A 25,905-nucleotide genomic window follows, 5' to 3' on the forward strand; every position below is an offset into this window, starting at 1 on the left:
CCACAAACAAGAATGTCACCATGAGTACAGGTGAAATATTACTCCTTTAGCCAAATTAAAAATGCAAAGCAGAAAACTAGTCATAAATCGTGATTCTAAATTCTTTAAAATATGCAAACCTAGCAAAGAAAACTTAAATAAACATGGGAAAATAGTAATGACAGTATTGTACTTAATTGTAGTCCTTTTTTTTCAGTTTGAAAAGAAAACTTATGCTATGGTGTGCTTACAATTAAAAAGAATTAGAATGTTAAAGGAGGTCTACACTGATAGTGAGTTCAGAATCTCTTAATGACAGAAACAAAGAAAAAAGAAAAAACAGATTTGTTCTATAGAGGATTTAAGTCTCAAAGGCAAACTGAAAAGGCTAGGTTATAACTGGTAAGAGACCCAAGCTGGGAACTACTCACCCAGCTGTGGTTTTGGCACAGGCTGGAAGCTAAAGAGGGCCATTGCTGGAAAAGTGATGTCAAGTGGCCAGATGTCTTCTCGTGGCCAAGGAGGACCAAGGGCTACACACAGAATCAGAATCCCCACCCATTCTCACAGGTCACTGGCCAGTCACAGGCAGACAGATGAAGGCATTGACAGGAGAAGAGGATAAAGAATCAGACAGAAGGGAAAGAACTAGGGAGCAGAAGAGAAAGAATAAAGACAGTGCCTTGGGTAGGACTCTAACATACCTACTGGTGATCAATGCAGCAGAAACAGAAAGGCTACTCTCCAAAAGGAAAACGACATCACTTAAAAAGAAAAGAACAGACCTATTTGCCCTTGAGTGTGGAAGGTGACAAAATTAAATAGTATGCTTGTTCTAGGGACCCAAACACACCTCTGCTGTAATTAAGACAAGGGCCCGCTGCTGGCACCATCCTGCCATACACTGGTTGTGTGACCTTGGGCAAGTCTCTTACCCTCTGGGCCTCTGTTGCCTCTTCTAAAAAATGGGGTGGCAACAGGGCCTACCTCAGAAGGCAGTTTTGAGAATTTAATGAGTTAATGTTACCAGAGTTTTATAAACTACCCCAACAGGAGGATGAGTTTACCATCCCTATTTCCTGCTGCCACAAAAAAGGCAGTAACAGCAAGTGGTTAAGTATGGATTCTAGAGCCAGATGCTACAGCTCCGATCTCAGCTCTGCCACTTGCCAACAGTGCAACTCTGTCAAGTGAGTTCAGCACTGTGGGCCTCAGTTTCTCAACTGTAAAATGGGACTAAAGTAGCTGAATCATAGAGTCGGTAGTCCCTAACAAGCCCTTAGAACTGGCCTGGCCCACAGCAAACATGCAGTGCACCCTATGAAGCTACACGCATGTATGTCGGCCCCAGCAAAGTTTCCACAGTGATTTATTCCTATCGATTCAATGCCTCATCCAACACTCACTAACTTAGCAGCTGCTTCAGCTCTCAGAAGCCCAGGTCCCCAAGGCCTCCAAGCTTCCTAAAGCCATGGGAGGCAGTTTTGAAGGCACAAGGCACAGGAGCCATGAAGGGGCCCATTCTGTGCACCTCTCGTCCATGCCGCACCCACTCTGTGCACCTCTGCAGCGGAGGGACTGCAACGCCAAGAACATATTTGTGTATTTCTGGTGTAAATTAAAAACCACCTTTTTATGTAACAGAAGCATGCACCATCGACTGTTCAAGAATAGCATCACTAACTTTTGTTCCCTGAAGGAAGGTCTCTGGAAGACAGACATCAAAATCCAAGTGTTCTGGTCTGTTTTGTTCTTATTTTAAACAACATTCTATTAGGTCTGTCATCTGGTTTTCCATCCTGTAGAAACTGAAAGCTACAAACTAGAAGAGCGGAGAGGCAACGTTGTACAGTTGAGAGAGACCAGAGAGGCCTGGGCTGCCCACTAACCGTGTGAACTCAACCACTTGGAGCCCACATATCTTCATCTGTAACATGGACACAATAATACCTAATGTAGAGAGATATTCTGAGGATGAAATGAGATTACACACATAAAGCACCTAGATCTATGCCAAACCATAAAGCGCACTCTGTAAAGAACAATGAAAATTATGCTTAACTATATGAACCATATGAAATGGCTGTTTCTCTAAAGTCAAACTCATTGACCAACAGCCTGGGCCAGTCAGGTGCTCTTGTTGACAGAATATGGGGGTTGGGGGTCCCCCGGGAAGGGCTGGGGGCAGATAAGCAGTATTTACTGAGCAGTACACAGGTATTTCAAGTTCTGCACAAATGGCTCAGCTGCATCAGTGCACACCGCATGAGTTAGCACTGACGAGAGCAAAGCTACAGCCCAAGGAACGTTTTCTTTTAAATTCTCGAGAGAATTCAGGGGATGAAAATCTCCAGCTGTTAGGTGTACAGGCAAGAAGTTGCACACCGACCACACAGTGTCATCCTATGGACATAATAACCAGTGTTCAGAACAATGACCCAAATTTATCTAATCAAGATTAAATTACCCCTCCATTTAAGAAGATGGGGTGTACGATACATTAGACAGAGGAAAAACTGCTTAAATCCATGAAGGTTAAACCTATTAAAAGCTTTAATACTTAAGAATAGATTATAGAATAGGCAAATCCAGAGAGACAGAAAGCAGTGGTGGCCCGTGGATGGAGAATGGGGAGTGACTGCTTAATGGGGACTGAGTTTCAGTTTGGGACAATGAAAAAGTTCTGGAAGTAGATAGTGCTAATGGTTGTACAACACCAGGAACATACATAACGGCAATGACTTGTACACTTTAAAATGGGTATAATGGTAAATTTTACATTATGTGTATTTTACCACAGTTTTCTAAAAGCACAAAGAAAGGAACAGATAATACTCGAGCACTTATTTTACTAAGCACTTTATGTGCACTATGTCATAACAATGCTATGAGGTAAACATTATTATTACCCTCGTTTTACAGAGGAGGAACTGAGGTAACATGACTTTCCCCGTATCAAAGTGAGGCCAGGATTTGAAGGTAAGCCACCACCTCCAGGTCTGACTCTGCACCACTCCAACGACTGGCTCTTAGAAAACTCACTTATTTGAAACAATCATGGTTGGATAATGCTGGAAGCTGAGCTCTTAGAGAGGTCAGGAAAAAGGTGCTGCCAATAACTTCAAAAAATTGATTGGAGAGTCCATATAAATCTTGACTTTTGGAAATAGGTTTTTAATAAAACACATAAATATTGAATTGCTCTGAAACATTAAAACAGCCATACCTTCATTTTTCATGATATAGTTGACAATTCGCCCAACAGTGTCACTATTTTCATTTATACTGTCATTCAACTCTGAAAGAGAAAGGGGAGGGGAGAAAGGGTTACAATTGGTCACTTGCATCAAGTTAATGAGATACAGTTTTAGATCCCAAGACTTCGCTGAACAGTCCCCAGAAAGCTCAGCCGGTCACCCACGGTGCTAAGAGCTTAGGCTTTCTTCCTTCAGCCCCAAACTGCCCAATGCAGAGCACACAGTGACTTCCTTGGCCTAACAGGCATAAAAAGGATCAGAAATGTCTCTTTCAGTCGCTTCTCAAGTCCAAACACATACTCACTTTCCAAGACAACAACTTCATGCATCTATATCAGTCCATACTACTATTATTAATATTTCTCTCTCATAATTTTTCTTAAACCCTTAGGGGAAATGGGAAGAAAAAAGCTTCTTGGATTTTAATTGCACGTGTACAATATACAAATGCAAAGTATTAATTTCTTTTTTAAATTGGGTCATTATTCATCCATGTTTATAAGACTCTCCTTTCTTTTAAGCATACTTCCAAATGATCTAAATTTTGGCCATGGTTATTTACCCACAAACTCAGTTTACTTTGGGAGATTCTGTATATGTGATAGTCTTTGGGAAAAAAAAAATCAAACCTCTGCTCTGAAACCAGTCTGTATAATTTTTTTCAATCAAACAAGAAGAAGAGGGCAGGTTGAAACACTCCATCTCAGTTCACAGAGAATGAATCAAGATGTCCCATGTCCTACCTGTGTATCTGGAAAAGTGCCTCCTCTATCACAGTCTCCTCCACGAACATGTGTTTGATTAGATAATGCCAATGGTGAGTGCTTAAGCAACCTGCAAGCATCTACCAAGGAGGAGAGGCGGGGGCTCCACTTCTGTTGACAAACACTCAGCTTTGGTTTGCTCATATCTGACACATGACTCATCCTGCCATCCTGTTCTTTCTCTGCCTCAAAGGTCAGTGAGGGTGGGAAAAACCTACAGGCCAGCAAGCTGGCAAGGAATGAGGAAGCTCCCCGCCTCTACCCTTGAGGCTGGCTTGAAGGGCGACCTACTGCAAATGTCACCTTTCTGCAATAACTGCCCTTTGAGGAGCTGAAAGAGATGTGGAGACTTATCTAGTACTCCCCAAGACCCACGTCAGGAAATGTCCCTAAAGGATGGTTGGAAAGAACATCTGTGGAAAAAGCATAATTTCATCTCTTAGATTTTTCTAAGCACTACCCAATAACTCCATGCTAAGAGGAAAAGGTAAGTCACCCTGAAGTTAATACAAAAGCACAAGTTTTGCCATACTTATACTGTACTGTTCACACAATCTTTTAATAAACATAAACTCCAGTCTCATACTTAAGACAGAACTCCCTCAGCAAAAGTAATATCCCAAAAATGGTGAGCTCTATTTAATTTTCCCATCATTTTAATCAGAATCTAATTCAATAATAAGGATTAAAATTTACCAAGTGGCCATCTGTACCAAACACCCAATGAACCTTCTCTCTAAATTTCACAATAATCCTCCAAGATGAAGGTTATTGTTCTCATGTAAATGAAATTAGAATTTTAATTAATTGGCATTAAATTAATTAAAGTATACATAGCAGAGATGCAGAGCATCCATAACTTGCCCAAGGCCACGAGGCAAGTAAGAGTAAATTATCTAGTAGGTATTTCATAAGTGAACACCAGCTTTCAAACTCTAGGTGTGGTCACTGTGAGATCTACTCTGATACAACACCATGCCACCTACTGTTAATTTAATGTGGATCATTTTGCCTCGTAGAGATAGAATATATCTACGGCTGTTATCTTATTTAAAAATCGTCCCCACCCATTTCCCACAAAAAGAATCCAGGTTATTTACCTATCTTTTCGACCTTAGCCTCTTCCACGTCTTGCTCAGCTTCTGTTGTACAACGATAGCCTTTCTTCTTAAGCAGGTGGCAGATGAGGACCCCAAAGAGACCCATAATGAAGAATACAGGGACCAGCACATAGGCAACATACTCTGGGTGTCCACTCCCAGTGTTGTTAGTGGGCGACGGTGTCGTCTCTGCTCTGGACTGCAACGTGCGGCTGCCGCCGTTTTCTGTAACAAGAAACGCACATGGCCGCGTTAGATGTCTGCAGGGAGGACGGAAAACCTGACGACCTTGGGAAATGTTCACCTTGAATCCCAGTCTGCTCTCCAAACCACGGGCCACACAGACACTAGTGGGTCTGCCAGCACAGGCGCACAGGGGGAGGGCCCAATTGGGCTAACACAGTGCCATCCCGTCCCTGCTACTCATAAACTGGGTTCCACCCTGGATAACTTTTTAGAAAACCTTTTCAAGCCATCTTCTGCTTCTTCATCTGTAAGGGTACCTACACAACATGATCATTAGGTGGTATTATAGCACACACTCAGGACACATGGGTTCAAGTCCTGGCTCCACCAATTGGCAGCTATGCGACACTGAACAATGACAACAACATCTCAATGCTTCAGTTTCATTGTGAAATGAGCATACCAATAGGACCTACCCACCCTTTCTAGGTTGTTATGAAGATCAAATACATTAATACATGTAAAACATTTAGAACCATTTCTGTACCATAGTAAATGCTCACTGCATGCCAGGTGCCATTTGAGGCACTTGTGATATATCACTGGGCAAGAGGAACAAAAACCCTTGTCCCCATGGAACTTACTAGAAGGATTTAGCAAACTTACAGATCCAGAGTATACAAAAGAGGGGGGAAATCTAAGATGGCATCACTATTTTGGCCCAGGGGTGCAAACATAAAAATGGAAGCATGTGCCTTTGTTTATTCATTCACTGATCCAAATGAACATTTATGGCATGCCCAGTTTGTGAAAAGCACCTTGCTGGGAGGTGGCTATAGTAAATGATAAATAACAATTTGGCCAGTGTCATCTTGGAGCTTGTAGGGTAGCATCAGAAACAGCCAGTAAACAAGTCAACACATGGGCCGATCAGCACAGATTAGAGGAGAAATGCCACGGAAAGTACACATGCGTCACCAGAAGAAACAAATGATAATGGGGACCTATTTTATTATTTCAAAAATAGGACAGCTGAAAAGGGGACATCTTTTGGAGAAAAGGAGAACTTTGCTTTTAGACATATCAAAGTATCACCTGGATTTATTATACCAGGGGCAGCTGGATATCAGGGCGGGCCTACAGGATGCCAGTTAGACTCCCTACATTGGGAATTAAGTAACCTAAGATATGGCCAATTAAGATAACAGAGAAAGAGCTGACTGTGTGGAAAAACCAGCAAAGTACCAGTTAATGGACAAAAACTGAGGAGGGAATTGTCAAACGAAGAAGGGGGGGTCAGGTAGGATGAGGACTAAGGAAAAAGGTGGGCTTTCATTGAAATGAAGTCTCATTATTTGGAATACTCAGATTCTGAAGTGAGAAAATGAGGTTCTCTACATCAGGAAGATTCACACATACTGCTTAAGAAACCCAGAAATTGGAAAGCTAGATACATTTAATTCTAATATTTCTCAAAGAGTATTTTGATGAAAAAAGAATCTGTGTTGTAATGATTACATGGGGGACAAATCCAGGTGTGAAATGATCAGATTGCATCATTGCAGCAAACAGTATCAAGCAGAAGCCTAACTGCAAACCAGAGAGCTATCTCTTTCACATGAAAATATCCATAATCTTTGAACTTGAACATGAAAGGAAATTGCTGGTTTCTTAGGTTTGTAAAAGGCTGCAATCATTATTCTATCAGACAACCTCAAGAATTCTGAATAACCTATATATTAGGTTAACGTATATTTTTATTTTATTTCAACGTATGTTTTTTTCTGATTTCTATTCCAAGAATCAAAATAATTAGTAAGTGAATGAAAGAATACATACACACACTAAACATATGCAAATACATCACCTAAATTAAGGTTTGGTCTCAAGCCTTACTTTCACTGAAAACCAGAAACATTTCCTTGATTCCTTTTATAATTCTAAATAAGTTTCTTTATTCTTTCCTTTTTAGTATCACATATTCCATACACCAGGAGTAGGTGAAGCAGGCAGCATGCTAAGACTGAGAGGGTTTTACTCCGAATCATGGTGTGTTTCAATCTGGAGGTGATAACAAATTCTCTTTGGGGAGCAGTAGGAAACAGGGATGAAAGGAGAGGGGCTCAGAACTGGAGCCAAAGAGCTCCTCCTGAATCAGGTGGTTGAGAATGTGTATTCATCATTAATTTGGCAAAAACTCAGAGACACAGACAATAGTTTAGTGGTTCCCAGAGGGTAAGTGGGGAGGGGTGGTAGGTGAAGGTAAAGGGGATCAAATATATGGTGATGGAAGGAGAATTGACTGGGTGGTGAACACACAATGGGATATATAGATGACGTATTACAGAATTGTACATCTGAAACCTATATAACTTTACTAACCACTGTCACCCCAATTAACTTTAATTAAAAAAAAATTGGCATCTAGCAAACCCTTGCAAATACTACGTATTTACAGTGTTTGTCATTTACAAACACGTATCAGTCACTTAATCTCATAATTATTGTACCATGAAAAAACTGAAGAAGATATACATCTAAATTAGTGAAACATGAATTATAGAGAGCTACAATATAGTCCTGAGGTTAAAAGGTCAAGACTGCCTGGCATAAATAATAGCTTGGCCACTTACTAGGCTTGTCACCTTGGGCAAGTCATTTAACTGCTCTGTGCTCAGTTTCCCCACCTGTATAATAAAATGGAGTCAAAATGGTTGTACTTTTCTAAGATGATTTTAAAACACAGCCCCAAATTCTTTGATACGGCTCCCATGGAGAGGTGAGATCTGTATCTCCTCCTTTTGAATATATACTCTGCTTTGCCTGACCAATAGAATATGTTGGAAGTGATGCTTTGTCAGCTTCTAGTGTTCAATAACCACATTTCAAGTGTTCAGTAGTCACCTGTGGGTAACTGGCTACCATACTGGGCAGGTCAGATAAAGAATTTTTCCATCATCCCAAAAGTTCTATTAGACAGCCCCATTATAGACAACAAGGAATCACTAAAAAGCAAAATGTTGACTGGAGAACCTACAGTGATCTACCTTAGCAATTCGATGAAGAATAAGTTTTAAATCACGAAGAAATTATTCACTAATAATACCTAAAACATCTGGTAACTTAGGTAAGTTTAGCTTTCCATCTTTCTCCTTCATCCCCAGCTGAATCATATTTGAATTATGAACAAATTATTTGAGTCCAAATTAATAGCAAAGGCTGTTGCAGCATTATTTATAAAAGTTAAAAAATGGCAGCACCTGCCCATTTGACAATGGCATAATAAGAAAATACCCAAGTCAGTCACAGTCTACCATTTGATGAAATAATGTGCAAACATTTAAAACTATTTATGAAGATGTTGTGAAGATATGGGAAAACACTTATGATCCAATGTTGAATTTTAAAAGTTGGATCCAAAATCTTATGTTCAGTATGACTCAACTAGTTTTTAAAAAGGCATAAAAGCATAAAACATACAAAGAAATAACCAAAATATTAAGTGATTCTGGGTAATTGAATAATAGGAAAATTTTAAATGTTACTTGTATACTTTTCTGTAATTTTCCAAAATTTGTATTCGTATTACCTTTGTACAAATGTGGTGGACACTTAAAACATATACAGAGAGAGCAAAGGTTGTCAAAGTTGGGAGTCACAGACCCCTTTGTAAACCTGCTGAATGCGATGGTTCCTATTCCAAAATTTTGCCTCTAATTTCTGTAAGCTCTGGACCCCAGTTAATATAAGGGCAAGTGACATGATAAAGATGATGCCCAAGTTTCTGCCTGAGCAACATGGTAGATACTGATTCCATTTATCGAGATGAGACCTATCTGAGAAAAGTTTGCTTGGTGTTATGGGTTCAATTTTGTCTCCCTCCCAATTCTTATGTTGAAGCCTTAACCCCAAGTTATCTCACAATGTAACCTCATTAGGAGGTTACAAAGGTAATTTTTACAAAGGTAATCAAGTTAAAATGAGGTCATTACGGTGGATCCTAATTCCGTATGACTGGTGTCCTTAAAAAAAGGAGAAATTTGTACAGATGTTCACATAGGGAAAACATCATGTGAACATAAAAGGCAGAGATTGAGGTGATGCTTCTACAAGCCAAAAAATACCAGCGATTGCCAGCAAAGCACCAAAACCTAGGAGAGACGCATGGAACAGATTCCTCCTCACAGCCCTCAGGAGGAAGCAACTCTGCCAACCTTGATCTTGGGTTTCTAGCCTCCAGAACTGGGAGACAATACGTTTCTCTATTTTAAACCACCCACTTTGTGGTGCTTTGTTACAGCAGCCCTAGCAAACTAATATACTTGGCACAGAGAGGACAATATCACGAGTTCAGTTTGTGCATTAAGATGGAAATATCTATTGAGCAACTGGATCTACTCCATGAGGAAGCTGAGGAAGAGAAGCCAGGGCTCTACCCTAGGACACAAAGGAAGGAGTTTCCAGAAGGAATGAGCAGTCAGATAGGTCAAACACTGCAAGAGAGAGCAACTAAAATAGGAAGGAAATGTAAAATGGTGCAGCTGCTAGGGAAAAAAATATGGTGGTTCCTCAAAAAATTAAAAATAGAACTGCCATATGTAATCCCATTTCTGAGTATTTATCTAAAAAAATTAAAATCAGGAACTTGAAGCGATATCTGCACTCCTATGTTCATTACAGCACTGCTCACAATAGCCAAGATATGGAAACAACCTAAATGCTCATCCATGGGTGAATGGATAAAGAAAATGTGTAGACATACAATCAAACCCTACTGATCCTTAAAAGAGAAAGAAATCCTGTCAAACCTGGAGGGTATCACACTAAGTGAAATGAGCCAGTCACAGAAGGACATATACTGTGTTGTGATTCTACTTGTATGAGGTACTAAAAGAGTCCAACTTTTAGAAGCAGAGGATACAGTACTGGTTTCCAGGTGCTGGGGAGAAGGAGAAATGGAAGTTGTTATTCCATGGGTATCAAGTTTCAGTTCTGCAAGATGAGTAAGTTCTAGAGATCTGAGGTACAACATTGAGCCTACAGTTAACAGTATTGTACTGCGCACTTCCAAATTTAGGAGGGTAAATCTCATGTTAAGTGTTCTTGCCACAATGAAAGAAAGAAAGGAAGGAAGAAAAGAGGCAGGGAGGGAGGGAGGAAAAGAAAGGAGCTAAGAAGTATCTTTATAGAAAAATAATTGAGACGTCAGATAAATTAGCCCACCTGAATGTTTCTAAGAACACATGGGAAACCTTTAGTTTCTAATTTAAGAAGCAACTTGGAATTTTTTTTAACTTTCCCTTTGTTGTATTTTACTCCGTTTCTCTGTCATTTCTTGAAATAAACTTAAAATCCTAAAACAAATACATACATACATACATAAAATGAGTAAATAAATTTTGTAAATAAAATAAAATAGAAAGGAAAACCGATCCACAGGAGGTCCTTGTGACCTTGGAGGGAGCAGGTTTTCAACGGCCTGGAAGGTAAGACTAGCTTCCCCAGGTTGAGTAATAGAGACGGAGCTTGGTTCACTCTTTCTAGAAGCCAAGTACGAGCAAAAAGAGCAGAGTAGTAGTTCACCCTCAGGGTAAGGGGAAGGAATTTTGGTTTGGAACTTTTTTTTTCCCAGTGGCCTAAACCAAAGTATTTATATGCAGCAACAGCAAAAGGGAGAGACTGGAGAGGAAATAGGCAGTGATAATTTTTAGGAAGACTGAGGAGATGATTTCCACGGGAAGGAGACAGATTAAACTTTTGTTTTTTTTTAATTTTTACTGGGGAATGTTGGGGAACAGTGTGTTTTTCCAGGATCCATCAGCTCCAAGTCAAATCGTTGTTTTAAATTTAGTTGTGGAGGGCGCAGTTCATTGGCCCATGTGGGAATCGAACCGGCGACATTGGTGTTATGAGCACTGCGCTCTAACCACTGAGCCAACCAGCCGCCCCTGAACTCTTGAGAAATAGAAAAAGCCACTTGTTCCCAGGAGGAAAAGTCACTTGTTCCCAAGGCAGGGGCCAATGAGTTGGAGTCTCTATAGCGGGCAGAAGGCAGTGGAGGGAACAGGTGGCATGTCCTCTATTTTCTCCTAACATAAGAAGAAATGGCATCTGTTGAGAACAAAGGGTGCCAGAGCAGAAGAGGGGCTGTGCAGACAGCGAGGCTTGGCAGAGAGATCGCAGGAATGGGAGAGGCCAGTGAAAGGAGTGCAAAGGTATTCGAGGCACAACTGAGAATGTGTAACCCACGCGGGGAGAGCCACGGGAGCTGGAAAGCCCAGGACAGTGAGGGACCAGCAATCAGGGCCAGAATGAAAGTGGGCAGAGCCAGAGTAAAGAAGGGGACGGTGTGGGCTGGGATGGTTCCGGAAGTGACGGTAGTTACTCTCTTACTACTGACAACACACTTATGGAGCATTCACGAACCAGCACGATGCTAAGTGTTGAATCTTCACTATAAACCCACTCCACAGTTAGTGGTATTAGCTCCACGGGGAAAGGAGGAACAGCATGATAAAGCAGCTTCCCAAGGTCACACTGCTGCTCAGCAGCAGGCAGTGCCTGGATTCAAAGCAGGCAATCTGGATCCTGCCTGCATGCACACTGCTTCCTCTTACCTTCTCCCAAAGCCTCAGTGTCTGCATAATAACAAGAGGAAAATTCTGAGATGTCCTCAATTAAATGACAGCAGGCCAGAGGATGGGAAGAAGACACAGGGAATTCATTCAATTAACAGAGCCACAGGCCCAAACCAAGCAAAGACTGGTCACGTTCCTAAATGTGTGTTGAAACTTTCAATCAACTTCCAGGCAGCTATTTCAGCTCTTATCTAAAAGGAATGGTTGACCACCAGATGCCACCACATCTTGCTTAGTCATGAACTTTCCAGACTGTTGTCCACAACCAATCTAGAAGCATTGAATACTTCTTCCGTAATACTTCATCGAATACTTCACTGACCCCAGAACTTTCTGTGCTTTACCTTCTTCTCCTGCCCCAATCTATAGCTAATATAAATCCTTTCAAAACAACCGACATCTTTCGTCCCTAAACTCAATGATAAAAGAGTGCCGTCAACCCCAGGGTGGTGGGCATGTTTATTTTGTCCATTTAGCCCCACTTCTGGTGGTTTAGATTGCAAGCCCCAGGACCTGGTCCTTTTTCTGGCTAGCATACAGCTCAATAAACCCTTTCTTCCTTAAAAACTTTTGGTTGTGAAGGGTTTTGTGCAACAATATGTAAAATGAGGCTCGTAAGAGATCACCATCAAACAAATGCCTATTTAAGGTAAATTTCAATTATTTTTCTCCCAACAATATTTCACCATTTAGCTACCTTTCTGTTAAAATGCTAAATGCTGGTTTGCTCTCATATTTCACAGCTTAGGGTTCCAATTAGAACAGTAGGAAGTAGGATATGTTTTGAAAATGCCCAACATCAGACTCCAAAGCAGTTTACGGAATGAACAATTGTAAAACTCTATTCATCTGCCACCTCTGACCTGCCTCCCAACTCCCAAATCACAGCTCACCTTATGCCGGTCGCAACCTGAGTCCCTTCCGCCTCTTCAAAAATAAGCCCATCGACTCATCTTGAGCAGCTTTTGCAGCACCAAGGGCCATGAAACAGGAGTTCTCAGCTCTTACTGATAACCGTGATTCCCTGCTACAACATTACAAGGAAAAGATGGCTTTGATAAAAGCCAGCGTTTATGAAAATCCCTTGGGTTTTTCCTTGGCCCAGTCAGGTTTATTTAGTTACCTACACTAGGGTTAGTTAATTCACTGTATTTTGAGGACCCACTATGTATGTGTGTTTTGCCAAGACCCTATTGAGAAGGTCAAAAAAAGATGTCAGATGAAAAAGACTGACGGCAGCAAGCAACTGAGGAAGAAGTATGAGGAACAGCCAGAAGTCATCCCCCTCAAAAAAATCAAAAGCCGTTTTCTAGCTTGTTTCCAAGTAATACTTGTATTGCCAACCACAATGGTCAGTGGAGCTGAGATGAAATGGCACAGAAGTGGCATTCCTCAAACCCAGTGGGCACCGCTCAAGGGTTGCTAAAATAACGGGGAAGACAATGGTAATAACCAGAGACTCCAGATAAAGAGGCCCTGTGACTTCTCCCAAGCAGCTCTGTTCCAAGCGAGGCCAGGAGCATTTTGATGGCTCTGATAGCTATTCTCCTTTTATCAGGAAAGGGTTTGCATTCTCAGAAGGTAAGGTTTCCCAGCACAGTGACCCAGCAACTCTGGGATGGGAAAGCGACCTGCCTGGTAAGTTGATCACACACACACACACACTTTTTTTTTTTCCCCCTAAGCAAACATTCAAACATTCAAATCACAATACCCAAGAACGGTCTATTTTTGGTCTAGATTACTAAGATCGTTAGACACGCATTTCTCTAAAGGGGTTTTTCCTCATCCAGCCTTGTTAACAACTACCTCCGAGATATTGAATAAGTCACTTCACCTCTCTGGGTCTCAATGTGCTGGGCTGAAAAATTACGAGCTGGAGCCAAAGTCCTTTGTGGTTCTCGAAATTCCACAACTTCCCCAACCTTCTCCAGCCCCATCCACAGTTCCCTCTGGGGTGATGCTAATGGAGAGAAAAACCCAAGCCCACCCGCCCGTGTCTACAAGGCCAAATCCAAAAAGCTCTGAAAACAAAAATCATTGTCACTCGTTTCCTAGCTAAACCAAATCTGACAAATGCATTGGTAGCAAAACCTGTCCTGATCCGATGTGAGGCTATTTACAACCTCTATTCCCGAGTTTACTGCATAAATATTAATACATTTGATTAGACCCCTCAGGGTTTAGGCCACAGCCCCAAGGGTGTCATGGTCACAAACCAAGAGGTGGGTACTATTATTTTAGAGAACAGGAAACGGAGGCTCAGGAGGGTGTATCACTTGCCCAAGGTCACATGGTTAAAAACTGGTAAGAGCTTGGACAGAAACTCAGGCAGATCCTGTTTCAGGACAGGGCTCATAACCAGACCTACTAGCTCCTGCAAAACGACCTACTTTAAGTTAATTTGTTAAATACAGTTTAAATCAATTACCTACACTAACAAAAGGGGAGAAAGCAAATTCTACAAAACAAAATCATCCCAAATTACTTCTATTTTGGGTTATAGAAATAACCAAAGTCATAGCGTTTTTAAGATCACCTCCAACACACAGTGCCAGTAATTGAGACACAGCATTTGCACAAATTTTAAAAGCTTAAAATGTATGGAGAAAACAAATGAGCTTATTCGGAAACTGAAAAACAATGGAAGTCAGTATATAAATAAGTACTAAATTTTGTAGTGAAACTTCAGGCAGCTGCCAACTTCCAAACAACTCCCAGATAAACAGCTGCTATAACCCCACCCTCCCCCACACCGCTGCGAGTAGGCAGGGAGGGGACATCCAGACAGGACCTGCCTGCCCAGAGTCTACCCACCCGTGACAAAAAATCCCTCTCAATGCAAACAGTCATCCAGTTACCTTTATTTTGTCAAAGTCCTTGAAATGCTACCATGATAAAGGAGCACAGAACTCAGATTCTGGGCCACAAAGACCACTTGTAAACAGAGGGAGGCCCACACAGCTTCACAGAAAAAACATGCGTAACTCCACAGTGCCTGGCCATGAACCCCTGACTTATAGATGCATTTGGCTAAGAGACCCCTTGAAAAATGCAGCTGTCTGAGGTTTCTGCTAATAACCTGTGTGACCTTAGCTGCACCTGGGTGGGGGTGGGGGTGTCCAAACAGAGGGCTCCGGACAGCAGGAGCACCCCAGGATTTGGAAATAGGCATTAAGAGTGGGAAAAGTAAATAGGAAGGGGCAAGTAGCCAAAGATGTCAAAATACTGCCTGGTCCAAGACAGTTTCTTCCCTTCCCCTAAAGCTGGCTAAATGTGCATTCAAAACAGCTTTTGTTGGAACTAATATGACCAAATCCAGTAAGTAAACCTTGATTGGAGTCTGGGTCAAAATTTTAAACGATACTAAATTTTAAAACAGCTACAAAGGCTATTTTGAGGACGACTGAGGAAACTGCGTGAGACAGTATTAGAGGCTTGTTTGTTTGTTTAGGTTTATTATTAATGGTACTGTAATTATGGGGAGGAAGCCCTTCATCCGTGAGTCGCAAGGTAGAGGTAGGTGCATACGGGTGAAATGTAACAATGTCTGCACCTGGATTTCAAATGGCTCAGCAAAAAGAGAAGATTGGGGGACAAATCTAATCACCCCCGAACCCCAAGTAGCTACCAGAACAAAGGACTGAAACTAGGGTAATGTCAATATAAAGAAAGAAAGACACTGAAAAAATAATGATGGAGACTGTGAATATTTACCATCTTAGGTTTTAATTTAAACCACAGGGGGTAAAGCTAGCTTTGCAGCGGCAGAGCAAGTCCCTCGCATTCTCCACAACTGGTTCAGATTCACTACCTCAAGTGATTTCTTAAGGGCAAGAAACTCCGTGACCCAACACAGTTCTCCAAGGGCACCCAAGGACTGAACAGACTACAGTCCCACAGCTAAGTCTTGGGAAGGTATTAACTGGAGGATCTCTGTGTTTTGAGAAGCCAAGGATCTCAAGTTCTGGACTCTTCCTGAACTTCCCTGAGTACCTCAAACAATGGTGTGCATTTAGAAGACAACAGAAGGCTCATCTGACCTGGCCGCACCCCAGACCAGAGCAAGGTCAGCTCAGCAGTGTCTGCACTGGGACACAGGCCAGGAAGCCACCAACCGCGGCTCTAAGGCAAAGAAGGCTGAGGAGCCCCCAGCAGACCCCAAGCGGGAGTCACATCATGAGGTCCTCAGAGGGGGTGTAAATCCAAGGGCCTGCAAGGACTGAGACAGCTCCGCAGTTGGGGCCGCTCTGAATCTACCCCCTTCTCTTTTCCTGTTCTCCTGCCCCGTCTCCTGACTCTTCTTCTCTTGTTATTTTCAATGTTCTCTATTTGGGGATTTTTTTGTTGTTGTTAAGTCTTTACTTAACTGATAGCTATGTCTCCTGGAGCGGGGCTGAGTGGCTGGAGGACAGAAATGGAGTGAGACTGACTGTGGACCTTTCTGCACCTTTCAAACTGTAAATTTCAGCGATTTAAGAAAGACATGGAATTTTTAAAAAGTCATTTGTTTAGAAATATTCACTTCAGATTCTTCTCAAAAGGTGGTGTGTTATGAAGAATGAATTGCTACGTTAAAATAATGGTAAGACAGCATTTCCTGAATTTTTGCAGTGCAGCAGGCACTCTCCTAGGTGCTCCGTGCGCAATCTCGTTTCATTTGCACCATCTCTGTAAGGTAGGTCCTCTCATCACCCCCGTTTGCAGATGAGGCAAATGAGGCCCACGGGGTTCAATAACAAGCTGTAATGTGTAAGGTGGGACGGGATCCAACCCAGGCAATGTGAGCCCAGGCTCTGTCCTCTTAGCCACGTTGTTTAACCGTGTGTGTAGGAACAGAGGTGGGCTGCAGTTTTATCTAGCGAGTGACACACACCTCATAGTACACTGGGGTGTGAAACTTTCACCAACAGACCACACAGCTGGGCTGGGACCTAGGTTCACATCTGCCCACTCGAATGCCTTTAAATCCTAAAAAGTTGTCTCTCTCTAAAGCGCCGATTATGTATGCCAAACACTGCCATCTGCACGCATCTTTTTTTAATGTAAAAACCATCTTCATGAAAAAATGATTAAAGTCAGCTACAGCAAGATGAACTTTATATTGACTTCATTTGAAAGAAAAAAAACCTCAGCTGCATAAAATTTCCCATTATTTATTTCAACTGCATAAAGCAGGAGCTGACTCTAAAGTATAACTCTATTTTACAGCTCCAAACTATTGTGAAGGTAAAAAGAAGACATTTTTCTATCTATGGAAAAGCATCTCATCCACCTATATATGTTTTCACATTATTACTCACAAATTATTGTACTTGGAAGCAATTCAATAGTTGCCACAAGCATACTTTATACTAACCATGTTAATTACATGGCAACTGAAAATCTTTCAGAAAGAAAAAAGGAAGGGAGGAAAAGAAGGAAGGGAAAGGAGAAGGAAAATTTTCAATCCCACACGTTACCTAGAGACACCATACAAGATATAAAAGTTCCCACCCAAATTCCACTTGACACTTCCACATTCCTTCTGTCTGAAACCTCTAATCCCAAGGAAGCAGCCAAGAGAGTGGATGAGATCTCATTTTGCAGCTAAATCAGTGGCCTAACATGATAACACTGGGTAGAGGCAGAGAAATGAGCCAGGCAGAACCAAAACCCAGGGCCACCATCTTCCCCACCCATCTCCTTATAACACACATCATTGGAGCATTCTGGGGTCAAAGTTAGGACACCAAATGCAGCATAGAACTCGCAGGAAAAGCCCCACTGATGTTAAACTGCCCTGTTTTCCCAAGTGGAGGGGTGGATGTCCTGTCTGTACCTCTTATCCCTGTCAGAGAACCTGGAACATCATGGGGGCACCTTACATATTTGCTACAGGGAACCTGCGAATGCAGAGTCTGGCGTTCAGAAGGGCGCCTGGGGCGCTGACCAGGTGCCACTTTCACAGCAACTTGCTAAGCAGCTGTGTTAAAATGCTATTTGGTAGGGCAGAATGGCCAAGGTACTCACACCCCCATTTGCCAAATACCAACAGTTTTTTAAAATATAAATAAATTCTTTTCAGAGCTGGCCGGTTGATACACCCCATAGCTTTACACACTTGTTGGGTAAGCTCTTTCTGAAAGATGTAATATACCAGCAAGCTCCTGTGCAGGAAATCAACAGAAGGTTCCAGTAAGCAAAGATTCATACGAAGGCCACAAATAGCACATTCCTAAAACCAGCTTTGGGAATTGCCCTGCCATTGCATTTTTCCAAGATTCCATCACATTCCAAACTGCCAAGTCCTCAGGGAGCAGAGCTGACATACCCTCACCAAAGACACTGCCATCTTTCCACAGGGTTGTGATTCCTAACAGATCTGTTCGGGCACATTCCTCACATGAGACCGAACAGGGAGTAGGTTAGAAATTATTTAAACTACAAGAGGAAGTTAAACGGAAGTGCCAGACTAAACCACCAAATGGGAAGAGGACAGGCCCAGATGGCCTGTTTCCAGCAGAAACAGCAAGACTCAGGGCCAGAGGTGGGGGGTTCTCTTAGCAACCACTCACTTCCCTGGAGCTTCACCGAGAGAGAGCTGACACAGAGGACCAGACCTCGGGGAGCTAGGTCCCCGATTTCTGGGTACAACCGGCCTCTTCCAAGGTCGGAGTCTAGCCAAGTAGTTTCCTGCGGGCAGAAGACAACACAAAGCAGCCACGTGGGACAGTAGGGTACTGCTGAACCGACTGGAGCTCGGCAAGGCCTTCAAAGGTGAACAGTGGCCCGGCACCCAGCCTGGCAGAGGGATGGAGGGAGGCACTGATCGATGTGGGAAGTGGTCACCATTCGTACACCCAAGGCCTCAGGAAAGTTCAACTCCTCTACTACCAACTGCTAACAGCAGCGAATCTGCACTGCGCGCTTATTTCTGTGCCTGGGCGTGTGTACTGGCATGACCGCTTTTTAAATCATCACAACTCTTAGATAGGTGTTATTACTAAACCCATTTTAGAAATGGAGATATTAAAGAATAAAGTATTGAAGGCAAGGTCACTCCTCTGGGGAATGAATGGCCAGGATTTGACCCGAGGGCTGTTACAAGCAGGGCCCAAGCTCTGAACCAAAACTGTGCCCTTGAAAGAAAGGTCAAAGCAGAAGCCAGCCTTTCCTTGGCTGCACTGTGTTCATTCAACTTGTTTCCTAGCTGCAAGACCACGGGCAAATCAATTAACTTGCCCTTGCCTCAGTTTCTTCATCTCTAAAATGAAGATAATAACGGCATTGTTTCTGAGTATTAAATGAGATGAAGTCGGGTTCGTCTGAGTGCCTAGCACATAGTAAGTGCTCAAGAAACGTTAGCTATGGTTGCTCTGATGATTACCAATGGTAGTGGGGGTGAGCGTCTCTATCCTCACAAAGCTTACAGCTCAGCTGGAGATGCCCAACAAAACCAGCAAACAGGAAAGGTGAGGAGGCAGTGTTAAATGTCAGGGACGGAATCATTACATAAGCCCCGGAGTTGAGGGAACAGCTGCCACAACCATGCTCCGCTGGAAGCACAGCCAGGCCAACCAGTCAGCGGCTCCCAAACACTGATACCAGCCTCGCGTTTCTCCTCCTTCCAAGAACAGGAAGTTGATAAGGATTAAACAGAAAACTACACAAGTCCTAAACACAGGGTTTTCCCATTAGTCAGAGGTTAAGTCCGGCAGGGTTCCTGCAAGACAGGCATGTGACTTGCCTTCTGGCAATATGGGAATTGAAAAACAAAGATGAGTAAATGTGGACGGCCAAGGTTCTGTCCCACTGAAGTCCTCTGACGCAAGGTCTCCACTAGTGCTGTGAGGGAAAGAGTAAAGTAAAAGAGGGATTAGGAGAGGAAATAAAGATCACTCCAGAAAAGGCACACAAAAGAGAAATTACGGAGAATTAGGAAAACACGAGACAGAGAAGTTGCTTTTAAGGGGAAGAAATGAATGTGAAAATCACTAGCACAAAATCAATAAGACCTCTGAAAACCAGTAGCAAGAAAAGTACTATTCCCCTAAACTTGGCTTGTTCATCCTTGTACAGCATCTTCAACAAAAGCAATCCTACCAAAAAAAAAAAAAAAAAGTACTATTAATAATCATCATGCATTTATGCACTTTGTATAGTTACTATTCCGAACAATTTACAGGTATGAACTCATTTAATCCTTACAATAACCCTGTGAGGTAGACTGCTATTTTCAAGTCCATTTCATAGATAAGAAAACTAGAGCACAGAGAGGTAAGTAACTTGTATCAAGTCACACAGCTAACAAGTAGCACAGGTGACATTTTAATCCAGGCAGCCTGGCTCCGAGACCCAGACTCTGTACTCTATTGCCTCTGAAGTATGAGTTAAGTTTTGATATTTAGTAAAGTTCCACAAAATGGGATTATCCATTGCTCATCTCTAGTTGAGTTAGGGTTGAGTAGAAAATCTATGGGTAATCACTACTCACCTAATTCAATAATAAATCTAGAATGACAGAATGGTTTTTCCTAGTCAGTCAATTATTGGAAAGGGAAGGTGCATTAAGTTATATTCTCTCCAAGTCAATTGATCTGTTTTTTGTTTTTTTTCTGACATCTACTAATTAAAAAAAAAAATCCTACCATTTACAAGAAGCAAAATCAAAAAGCCATCCTGATCTACACTTAACGCTGCTGAAATTGTTAATTACTTCTCGGAAATCCTAAATTTCCCTTTGACTTTTAAAACAATAGAAACAATTTGTATGAAGGAATCAGATTTGCCATATCCCTTTGTCCAAAATTACCTCAACTGTTAATGACAAATGTTAAGTGAAAACAACATTAAACACAAGGCAGTATTTTGAGTTAACATGATCTCAGTTTTATTGAAGAAAAAGCTACCGAAATGTTTACACTAGTTATCTGTTGAGTGCTAAGATTGTAAGATATGGTTCAACCTAATAGTAATATTAATGCTGTAGCGGGAAACCAGAATACTAGAAACTACCTGTAACTGCAATCCATAATATTTACATACTAGATATTTCTACTGGCTGGAGGCAAATAATGCTATGACATCTTTGCTCTACACCGGAGGAGACAAGGTTCAAAGAAAACCACACAGTGCTATAACATCTACTTTATTATACTATAAAACCCAATGTACATACATAAACAATAAGGCACTGACCTGACCCTTTTTTTCTTTCCCACTATATTTTTAAATGATTTTGAGTCTTTATCTAAAGAGTAAACCACCATAATTTCAAGATTACTCCAGGCACAATGTTTTAATATTGAGTTGGTCTTTTCCCAATAAGAAACATTTAATTACTTCATTTTGCCAACAACCAATTCTCTATCAACAACTGGGTGTCCTACAGTTCAATTCAACTCTAAGACTACCTGGAATCAGTACAAACCCCACAGGTTAAAGGGCTCCGTCCCACAGGCTGCCCCCTCTTCAGATGGCAGCGGCAAACGGGGTCCCAGGCTAACCAACCAGAAATGCAGGGCTTCCCTTCATCTCCCTCAGGTTTGACACTTTGCTAATGACACAGAACTCAGGAAAGTGCTATACTTAGGAACTTAGGATTACTATAATTTTATTATAAGGAATACAATTCAGGAACAGCCAAATGGAAGAGAGGCACAGGGCAAAGGGGTAGGGGCGAGAGCTTCCATGCTCTCTCCAGACATGCCACCCTCCCAGCACATACACGTGTTCACCAACCCAGAAGTTCCCTCAGCCTTCATGTTTCAGAGTTTTTATTGGAAGTTTCATTATGTAGGCATGATGGGTTACGTTATCGGTCACTGGATATCCTTCTCCATTCCCGGAGATCAAGGGTAGGGCTGAAAGTTCCAACCATCTAATCATATAGTTGGTTCTCTAGGCAACTAGCCCCATCCAGAAGCTATCTGGGGGCCCACCGAGCGTCATTTATTAGGTTAAGATCTAAAAGGACTCATTATCAGTAACAAATACACTAACACTCAGGAAATTCCAAGGGTTTTAGGAGTTCTGTGCCAGGAACCAGGGACAAACACCAAATATATATAATTTTTATTATACTACATTGACTCAAAGTCAAGAGTCTACTAATTTATATGTCAAGATGAAGTACTGAACAGTCTGGGAAAGATCAACTATTTTAGCGTGTTTCCCCGAAAATAAGACTGGGTCTTATATTAAGGTTTGCTCCAAAAGACGCATTAGGGCTGATGTTCAGGGGATGTCATCCTGAAAAATCATGCTAGGGCTTATTTTCCGGTTAGGTCTTATTTTCGGGGAAACACGGTATCATAGGGTTCAAGCAAAAGATTGTTTCCCTCCTTTAAGTCTCCCCCCTCCTCCCCCTCCCCTACACAGACACTGAGACACACCAAGCCTATCTGCATAATTATTTCCATAACATGTAGGCACCTAATGTATACTAAACTACTTTCAAGGGGTTATTTTTCCTCCTTCATATAGGGTCACATTATAAGAAATCGAAGACTAAGACAACAGCCTTGCCATAAGTGGCAGGGAGATGGAGCCGTTGGCCAAGCAGGGTTTTATAAACCACCCCAGTGCTGATCTGTGTGTTTTATTTAAAGACACTGACCTGAACATCGACAGTGGGCAGAGTTAGTCACCCCAAGATGTGCTTCTGTGGTATGCAGATTGTTTTCAGCTAAGGGGAACTTTAACTGAGGGTTCAGGAGAAACTTCTGCCCCTCCCTTGACTACCCAGAAGAAAAAGAATTAGGGGTCTTTCCCATAGATAATTTTTTTTTTTTTTGGTCTATCTGTAGGGCAGGACTAAGTTCTATTTACTAAACAGCTGCTCTTCTTATCCTGCAATGACCCTTTAAAGCCCCCAAGTGGGTTACCTCACCGTAGCTCAAAATGTCTTATGTACCTCAACCCCCCTTTCTCTTCCTGAACCTCTCGTGCATGTGGGGTCTCTGACTCTCGTGTATGCGGGGTTCCCATACATATGTATGTATTAAATTTGGTTATTTTCTTTTGTTAATCTGTCTCATGTCTATTGGATTATTAGACCAGCCGAGAGAACCTTGAAGGGAGAGGAAACTTTCTTCCTCCCCCATAATGGCCAACACTGCCCTTGTGGAGGGGGACCAAAAAAAATAAAGGGTTCTATGTAAAGTAACCTCAAAGGGTGATCTGATTGTAAATTCCTAACTGGACAAATCATGGTGGGTAGTCATGCTTCCGGCCTATAACGTCTTTAGTGAAAGGTTTTAAGCCAGCGCTTTCCATTGTTCCTGTGCAGCTGGGTTAACACACCTTTGCAATACCAGAAGCCATATCCCTAAGGGAGTACTAACCCTCAAGAGGGCACATAATCTTGTTAACTATCCTGTAATCTAGTCTCCACCCTGCTTTCTCCAATCTTCCTTACATCATATCCCCTCCTTAATTTCAAGTGCATAAAAGAAGCTGCCAAACTGTTATTCTCTGGAGCATTTGAGATCTTGCTTCCCGGACTATGTTATCAGTTTGGCTCAAATAAACTCTTATAAAATTGTTTCTATGTATATATCATCTGTATCATAGTAAACCTATATACAATATAGGTTATATTTTTATTACTTACAAAGGATTATAATATTTGTTTGATCCTCCAAACAACTCTGAGCTGTATAAGAATAGATCTCACGTTCCTTCTCTCTCTCCCTCCGTCTCTCCCTCCCCACTTCCAGATGAGAACACAGGAACAGCATCTTAACAGCCTTGCTGAACGTACTGGCACCATGTCTCAAACTCAGGTCTTTCTGAGCTCACCTCTGGGGCTCTTCCATCAGATCGCAATGCCTGAGGGCCCCACCTGGCCCCCCCTGGCCCCACGTCCTCCACTGCAGCCCATCCTCAGCCCCCACACCTACAGAGTAAAGCACATAGGCAGCAGCTCCTCAGCCTCTGACCTCAGCCTCCGCTCTGCAGTCTACACCAGGTCTGCACTGACTTTTCCTTTCCTACCTCCACACCTTTGCACAGGCTGTTCCTTTTCCCTACGCTCCCATTAAGGTCCATTTAAAATGCCAAGTTTTAGGCTATTAAGTCTTTTCAATCTCTCCTATCAAAAGAGAAAAGTGTCTCCTCTGTGATCCCACGCAGCACTTTGTAATTCTCTGATTATACCAAACACACTGTCCGTTACTCCATAATGATTTGTTTTCATAGCTTATCTTCCCCTTCTCAATTACAAGTTTGTGGAGGACAGAAACCAAGTTTATTGTACATTCTGCTACCCACACAGCACCTAAGAGCAACTCAAATTAAGGCCCTCATTTTTAAATGAGTTGCACACAGTTTGTAAGAAATAGCCAAAAGTTTTTTTCTGAAAAGACTATTAAGACACCGAGTTGGCAACCATGCAGAGGAAATGAATTTTACCTTCAAAATCCAGCTTCTTGGCTCTATCACCTAGCTTTAAGCAATGTCCAAGGCCTTTTTTTTTTTTTATCACTGATTGTTTTGTGTTTTGCCTTTAACAGAGGGGGAGGAGGATGCAAAGAATTGAGGAAGCAACAAAAGCATTCAGGCCCTACAAACATATAGCACAAACACGCAAAGAAAAGTGAAGGAATGCCTGTTCATTAGCCATCTGCCACTTGACCAATGCCAGGAAATTCCGGGCTGCTGTTTTTTATGTGAATAATTCAGATGATTGTGTTGGAGACTTGCAGCTATGAAGAGCTGGTAGAACATTTGAAAATTAGTGTTACTGAATTATATTGTGAGAAAGCCCAGTGAATTCTTCAAACTTCCACCCCTGACAGGAATCTCGGGAAATCACATTCTGTTTATATATATGCATGGGGGAGGAAGGCTTGGCATGGTAGATATTGAAAAGAATTTCTTGGGTTTTAACCCTACCTATCGCGTGACATTTTATGTACAGTTTCTTTATAAATCTTCAACCACTGCTAAACTTATCAGGCCAGTCAAGAAGGGTAATAGCATAAACTATCTTGTTTCGGTTCAGGAAACTGAAATGGATTTTCTCTTAATATCTACCTCATGCAAAATTTTCTAAAAATCATTTATAAACTTAATGACATGTAAATTGAATTACTCCCTTCAAATATTTACTCTAAAAGCAAATGGACAATTTCTGAAGAATTCCTTGGATAACTGCCCATTTTCGACTAAAAAAAAAAAATCTACAATCAACTTATAAAATGCCTTGGTTTTCTCTTTAAGTAGATGGACCTATAAGGAAAAGTGAAAAAAAATTTTTTTAAATATAAAACCTCCCTTTTACCAGTAATGCTGAGATCAGAGTACATGCAATTTCACATAACACAAAGAACACTTGAGAACAATGAACATACATCTAGCTTTGGTTTCCCCTCATCTGTCACTTAAGCGAGACATTTCATTTCTCTTCGTCTTGGCTGTTCTGTAAATCTGTTTCCTCATGTCTACAAAACAGAGAATATGGTAACCAGCTCCTCATAGTGGTTGCAAGAAAAACCTGAACAGCAATCAAACGTTTGGTCATGTCTTACATGCGCTGCCTCCTCAAGGAGCTCTAGTTAGAGAAAACAACCATAAATAATTAATTATATGTTAAATAACATGGGATGGATGCAACGTGTATTCATGGACTCGACATGCATATTCACAGGAGATAAAATCAGTAACCATACCTAGGGAAGGATTCCTGGAAGTGTTACCCTTGATCTCAGCTTGAGATGGCTGGAGAATAGGATATGGATAGCCCACAAGGAGGGAAGGGAGTTTCAGGGTAAGAGAAACACAACCCACCTCTTATCTCTCCCACTCACGTTTGATCCGTTTGATCCGTAGGCAGCATCCGCTGGGAATGTGCTAGAAAAGCAAATTCTCCAGTCCCTTCCAAGACCTACTAACTCAAATGCCCTGGGGTGGGGCCCAGTGATCCTTGTTTTAATCAGTTAATTCTGATCCACGCTCAAGTTCATGAACCACTGCTGCAGGCTTGCTTGCTCTCACT

At 41.9% G+C, this 25,905-nt stretch overlaps 1 protein-coding gene across 1 annotated transcript in view; it reads right to left on the reverse strand.

Annotated features, from left to right (window-relative positions):
* Window positions 1-25,905, reverse strand: part of RELL1 (RELT like 1) — a 55,217-nt gene that overhangs the window by 21,758 nt on the left and 7,554 nt on the right. The window contains exons 2-3 of the mRNA XM_019741950.2: window positions 5,101-5,325; window positions 3,206-3,277 (exon numbers count right to left, since the gene is read on the reverse strand). Of these exons, the coding sequence (XP_019597509.1) occupies window positions 3,206-3,277; window positions 5,101-5,325 (297 nt within the window). The remainder of the gene's footprint in view (window positions 1-3,205; window positions 3,278-5,100; window positions 5,326-25,905) is intronic.

This window comes from Rhinolophus sinicus, linkage group LG02, assembly GCF_036562045.2.
Source record: "Rhinolophus sinicus isolate RSC01 linkage group LG02, ASM3656204v1, whole genome shotgun sequence".
NCBI lineage: Eukaryota > Metazoa > Chordata > Mammalia > Chiroptera > Rhinolophidae > Rhinolophus > Rhinolophus sinicus.